At 36.2% G+C, this 6,000-nt stretch overlaps 1 protein-coding gene across 1 annotated transcript in view; it reads right to left on the bottom strand.

Annotated features, from left to right (window-relative positions):
* Positions 1 to 638: 638 nt before the first annotated feature.
* ST8SIA6 (ST8 alpha-N-acetyl-neuraminide alpha-2,8-sialyltransferase 6) overlaps positions 639 to 6,000 on the bottom strand; it is a 98,343-nt gene continuing 92,981 nt past the window's right edge. The window contains exons 7-8 of the mRNA XM_053572898.1: positions 3,770 to 3,862; positions 639 to 1,789 (exon numbers count right to left, since the gene is read on the bottom strand). Of these exons, the coding sequence (XP_053428873.1) occupies positions 1,321 to 1,789; positions 3,770 to 3,862 (562 nt within the window). The 3' untranslated portion in view covers positions 639 to 1,320. The remainder of the gene's footprint in view (positions 1,790 to 3,769; positions 3,863 to 6,000) is intronic.

Genomic DNA, 6,000 nt, shown 5'->3' with positions numbered 1-6,000 from the left:
AGAGAGACAGTACTCTCCTCCTATCCGTGGCTTCATTTTCTGTGGTTTCAGTTACCTATGAGCAACCACAGTCTGAAAATACTACAGTATTTTGAGAGAGAAACCATATTCATATAATTTTATTAAGGTATATTGTTATAATTGTCCTATTTTATTATCAGTTATGGTTGTTAACCTCTTATTGTGCCTAATTTATAAATTAAACATCATAGGTATTATATCCAGAACAAAACAGTCTCTACAGGGTTCAGTACCATGCCTGATTTTAGGGATCCACTGTGGGTCTTGGAATATATCCCTGGTGGATAAGGAGACATGACTGTATTTGAAATAGATTTAATTATCTCTGCTTCTATTCCTCCTAACACTTTATTTATAACTTTTATCATTTTAACACTTATAATATTCTTTTCTAAGTGCACTGACCAGGAAATTATAATTGCTTAAGTTAAATCTGTTTCCTTCTGCTAGAAGCAGTTATCTTCTTTATATCCCTCTCACAGACCCTTAATTTGCTTGACATTAAGTAAATATTCAATAATTTGTTAAAAGAATACATTGACTGAGGGATCTATAGACAACATGTAAGAAAGAGTGGGTGTTATTGTAACTATATCCTCAAAGTACACCCTGTCAGTGGGAGAGGAAAAGGTCTAAGAGTGAGGAGCAGCATTAATACAAAATTATAAAAAGTGATGAAAAAATTGTAGATAAAGGAGGAAAAGAAGCGGCTGAAATCCAACCAACACATTATTGCAACTAATATCACAAGTGCACAAAGAAGAATTTCATTCTTGAGTGATCAAGGATTTCTTATTTACATACACAATTTTCTTGTATGCATTCTTCGATACATAAAGAAAAAAGGGAAGGATAGCAGCAATAAAGAACAATATGCCAGAGATAGAAACTCAACAATTGCCCCAAGTTAGCCATTCTCTTCAGAAAAGGTATCCAAGATAACATGCCTTTTACTAGCAGTCTGGTGAGGGCTGAAATGGCCATTATAAATAGCAACCAAAAAAAAAAAAAATTTCATTGAGTCCCTACCTCACACCAAATGTTCTGCCAAGAGTTTTCATAATTTAATCACATTTTAATTGTATGAGTCAAACGCGATGGTCCTCACTTTACAGGGAAAGAAACTGAAGATCAGGATGATTGAAGGACTTGCCGAAGTTGCAAAGTTAATGGGGAACTTTGGTCAAAACAAATTTGGGGGCTTTTCCTGTAAAACTCTATTACCAAATCCTTTAGTGTTTGGAGACACTGCTACCTACCACGTTATATTCAAATGATTCCCATTTGAAGACATTTTCTCTAGGCTATGTCACACTTGCTAAATTGCAGTTTGAGGATTCCTTTCACATGCAACTGGAGGATCTGGCTGTATTCTTTGGGCATCTGATGGAAACCGCGTTTAGGTAAGGTGTTGTCATAGTAGTGATGGCTGACAGGTGTATCTTCTACAGTCTTAGAGAAGGGCCAAAATCCATACAGCTTCACGTTTTCACACAGTTCCACAGCGACACTTGCAATCATCAAGCCGGTGGACAAGCGGTACGCGGTCACACCTTTAGTTCTCCAGAAAAGGGCCAGATGTTTCAGGTACTTGGGATGGAAAAACAGAACCTTCTGTCTTGCCTTAGACTCTCTCAGTGTGTAATACACTTTAAAGGAGGTACCAGTGTTGGCCCTGAAAGAAAATGCTGGCAGAAGAAGAAATGCGTCTCCATAGGTTGCGATGTCCTCCAGAAATACTGCTTTCTTTTCCTTTAAGTTGCCATATCTGCCAAATGTTAAGGAAGTCATAATAATCACAATAATAATAATAATCAAAGAAGCAGTTTTGGTTAACAGGAGGCTGAATGTACCAGTGGTCAAAAAACTGAACCATTAATATTCTGCACATTAAAGAGATAAATATGGACTCAGGGAAAACCACTCAAGTAAGCATCATGTCCATATTTAAGATCAGAGCTTCATCCGTCTTTCATGGAATACGTGGGCTTTCACTTCCTACTTTCTTACTGGGTTACATTCTTTCCAGACAGGTATTTCTTGTATTATTTTATTTTCCAACTCAGTAATTTTTTTCTAAAGTTGTTTGTTGATACTGAAATAGCTTCTGAATTTATAATGATGAAATATTTTTTCTGGTCCTACATAGGACGACAAAGTTCTTTCTGGTTGTCTTTAAACAATAAAGCAATAAGAACACATAAAATACACAGGGAGTTAAAAGATATAAAATAAAACACAAAGGAATGCACTTATTAGTTTTGAAAAATGCACTGGGTAAAAGTTGATGTCGATAACAGTATAAAAAATTCTCTTGATAGAAATGACAAATGACTGTCTCTTGCGGACGCTTGGTACCGTAATGTTAATAACAGTCACCTGCTGTTGGATGCAGCAATAATTTCTGTGTGGTCCATAGCACTGTATATTATGGACTGATATTAATGCATCCAATGAAATAGATTTTTTAAAAGCCACTGCACTGAACACTTGTGATTTGTGTACCCTTTGTACATATTTAATTATAAAATAGAAGTTTCCTTTAGAAAATCTTTGTACACACACACAAACACACACACAGTAGAACGTCTGTAAGTTGACTACTCAAGGGACTGTAACAAACTGGTCAACATAAGGAACTAGGGCCACTGTGCTGATACATACATGTGGTACATGTCTGGTCTATGAAAAATGAAAATTAGGTCAACTTAAGGAGTGGTCTAAGGAAGTGGATAACTATGGAGGTTCTACTGTATTTTAAAATTTCCTCCCTGCATTGTGCTATCTCCACATATATGATTTAAATCACACCTTAGTAAGTTTCTTGTAAGGATGATTGTAAGCTTTTTGAAAATAAGCTTTGGAATGCACATAAATATTTTAATTTCTCTCAAGACATGCTAGAACTATTTGGAGGGCCTTAATCTGTTAATTATTTTAGCAGTCACTTTTGATAAAAAAAATGAAGTAAAATTGTACATGGGATTTTTTTTATTAACCAACCAATGATTCTATGGTCATTTCATTGCAGAAGTGAAACATGGTCATTAGTTTTAAACTATTCAAAGTGAAAACTGCATTTTTCCAGGTTGTCCTAGAACTAACTCTCTGAAGTTTCTAACTGCATTAAGTTTTATCAAGAAAGTGCTGCCAAGAAAAAAGAGAAATGCTAAAACTCTGAAAGAAAATGGGGAAAGGCCACTGTGCTATTGATTTTTTTTTTTTGTAGAGACAGAGTTTCACTTTATTGCCCTCAGTAGAGTGCCGTGGCGTCACACAGCTCACAGCAACCTCCAACTCCTGGGCTTAGGCGATTCTCCTGCCTCAGCCTCCTGAGTAGCTGGGACTACAGGTGCCCGCCACAACGCCCGGCTATTTTTTGGTTGCAGTTTGGCCGGGGCTGGGTTTGAACCCGCCACCCTCGGCATATGGGGCCGGCGCCCTGCTCACTGAGCCACAGGCACTGCCTGCAACTGTGCTATTGTTAAAAAAAGATGGGGAAATAAGTTCTTATTTGATTCGAAACATTTAGCTTATGACATTAGAAGTCCAACCGAGTTGTCACTCTAAGGAAACACAACTTGATTGAATGTCAAAATTCGCAAATGTATTCTTATATATTTTCCCAAAATGCCATCCCAGCTGTATTGCAGGTCCGTCTCAGCAAAAAGATTAACGCTCAGACTGAGAAACATGTTAAATAGTGGAAAAATGTTCTTGAACAGTTAGGTAACTTGCAGATACTTACTTTAGTGTTATGATACTGGGATTCACAGTAACGAGATTTGTTTTGCTTCCAACATCTTTGCTAACATCTCCTGTGGTTGGAGGGAGGTTACATCTGAAATTTGAAAGGAAAACAATTTTCAAAAGAGAACTTGTAAAAAAAAAAATAGTATACACACATATGTTCATATGATAATGGTCCTTACACTGGAGAAAATCCTTGCTGTTAAGAGATTCTCAGAATCCATCTGATTTCCATTTATAATTATTTAATATCTACTGAGCTTATGCTTGACATTGTAAAAAGTAAACAAATTTGATGAAGGCTTTTTAATATTGATAATGACCTCTTTAAGTATCAAAACCAGAAATGACAATTATACCTAGACTAACTTTTAAACTCCCGATCCTTTTTATTAAAAGTCTTATTTATATTGATTATATTTCCACAGTGGTGCAATCACTAATTTACAGACCTCTGAAAAATTGAGGCACTGTGACTAAAGTTATACAGCCTGCCAGAAGCAAAGACTACATTAAAAAATGAAAATCTTCTGATTCCCATATGGATCGTTTTGCCATCAAATTATGGTGTTATTAAATAAAACCTTAATGTTCTTTATATAGTAATGTTTTCACACCAATGTTCTCATCTTCCTTGGAGTACTAATTTGTTTTTAAATTGGAAAACAAATTAAGAATTCTAAGTTTGAGTAATTAGATTCTGGTCACAAAAAAGGGAAAGTTGGTTATGGCTCCCTAAATACCGTTTATAGAATTTCAAGTAGCAAAGCTAAACGTAAAAGGGGAACAGCCTTGACTGCTTCCTACGGGAGGCTGTTTAAAGGTGACATCGTCTTGAATATGACTTGACTTTGAAATATTCTATGGCACGCTTTATGAAACTTACAAATAAATGAAACACACACTTCCCTCATCTATATAAAAAGGTAAGTCAGAAAATAAATAGGGCACCCTGTTGAAATAAATGTTAATCATCATATTAAGCCACAAATATGACCTCATTAGTGGGCTTCCTATAACAAATCTACTTTCTAGTACAATCTCATATTGTACTAGATGGATGAATCACAAGTGACTTCTGATATAGTACACAGGAGATTCCTAGAGGAAGGATATTTTTTATGTGTGTTGGTGTGCGCACACTATCTAGGGTGGCCACAAAGTTCATGTGCATTTTTAAAATAGTGTGGGATTTTAAATTGCACGTGAACTTTATGGCCACCCTGTGTGTGTGTATATATATAAATACACATACACACATATATAATTGTATTTATCTATTTGTATACCTATACAGAAACACAGTCATATAGTATTGCAGTATGGTACATGAGGTCAGACAATTCAATTTGTGAACACATGCTATGAAATGTGCTACATATCCCATTGTTGAATAGCACTGTGGTCACCTTTGAAGACCTCTCTATGCACCAATGTCAGTACCTAGTTCATTCTTCAAAGCAATTTTGGAACCCCTTTTCTGGAATGGGCATCAAAGCTGTCATCATATTACCCTTGATGTACTGAACATCATCAAAATCCCTTTCTTTCAATATTTACTTTATCTCTGAGTAAAGAAAGAAGTCATTGGGGGATATACCAGGTGAGGAGGGAGGGTGTTCTAATACGGTTATTCGTTTACTCACTAAAAACTCCTTTACAGACAGTGCTGTGTAAGCTGGTGCACTGTTGTGATGCAAGAGCCACGAGTTGTTGGCCAAGATTTTCAGTTCGGATTTTCCTAAATGTATCTCTATCCATATTTACTTGTTCTTCTATGTGTCTCACAGTCACAGTTATTAATGATTTTGATACAAAATTGGATGAGTTTTTGCAATGTTTTCTTAAGTTCTGCTCATTACTGGCCACCTGACTTTTCTTCATCAGTGATCCTTTCTCTATTCTCAGAAAAATGTTTTTCCATTTGTCCATTGCCATTTTCTTCACAGAATTATCCCCACAGACTTGGACTAACAGTTATTCCCTGATTTCACTTCCACTTTTTCCAAGTTTAACAAGAATTTAAATGTTTGTTCATTGCTCTAATTCAAGCTCTGATAGGCTCACAACAGCCACCCAATAACAATAATGAAAACAACTCAGCCAGACATCGCCACACGTCCACAGAAACACAGCTGTGAGACACTGACATACCAAGGCTTTGAAACCTTACTGAGGTATGTGTACAGTGCTGCCAACGCAGGCACATGGAGGCAAGTTTGTGAACTT

The sequence above is a fragment of the Nycticebus coucang genome, chromosome 20, assembly GCF_027406575.1.
Source record: "Nycticebus coucang isolate mNycCou1 chromosome 20, mNycCou1.pri, whole genome shotgun sequence".
In the NCBI taxonomy this organism is placed as follows: domain Eukaryota; kingdom Metazoa; phylum Chordata; class Mammalia; order Primates; family Lorisidae; genus Nycticebus; species Nycticebus coucang.
The sequence above is the reverse complement of the archived record's forward strand: the minus strand, read 5'-3'. Positions and strand labels throughout refer to the sequence as shown.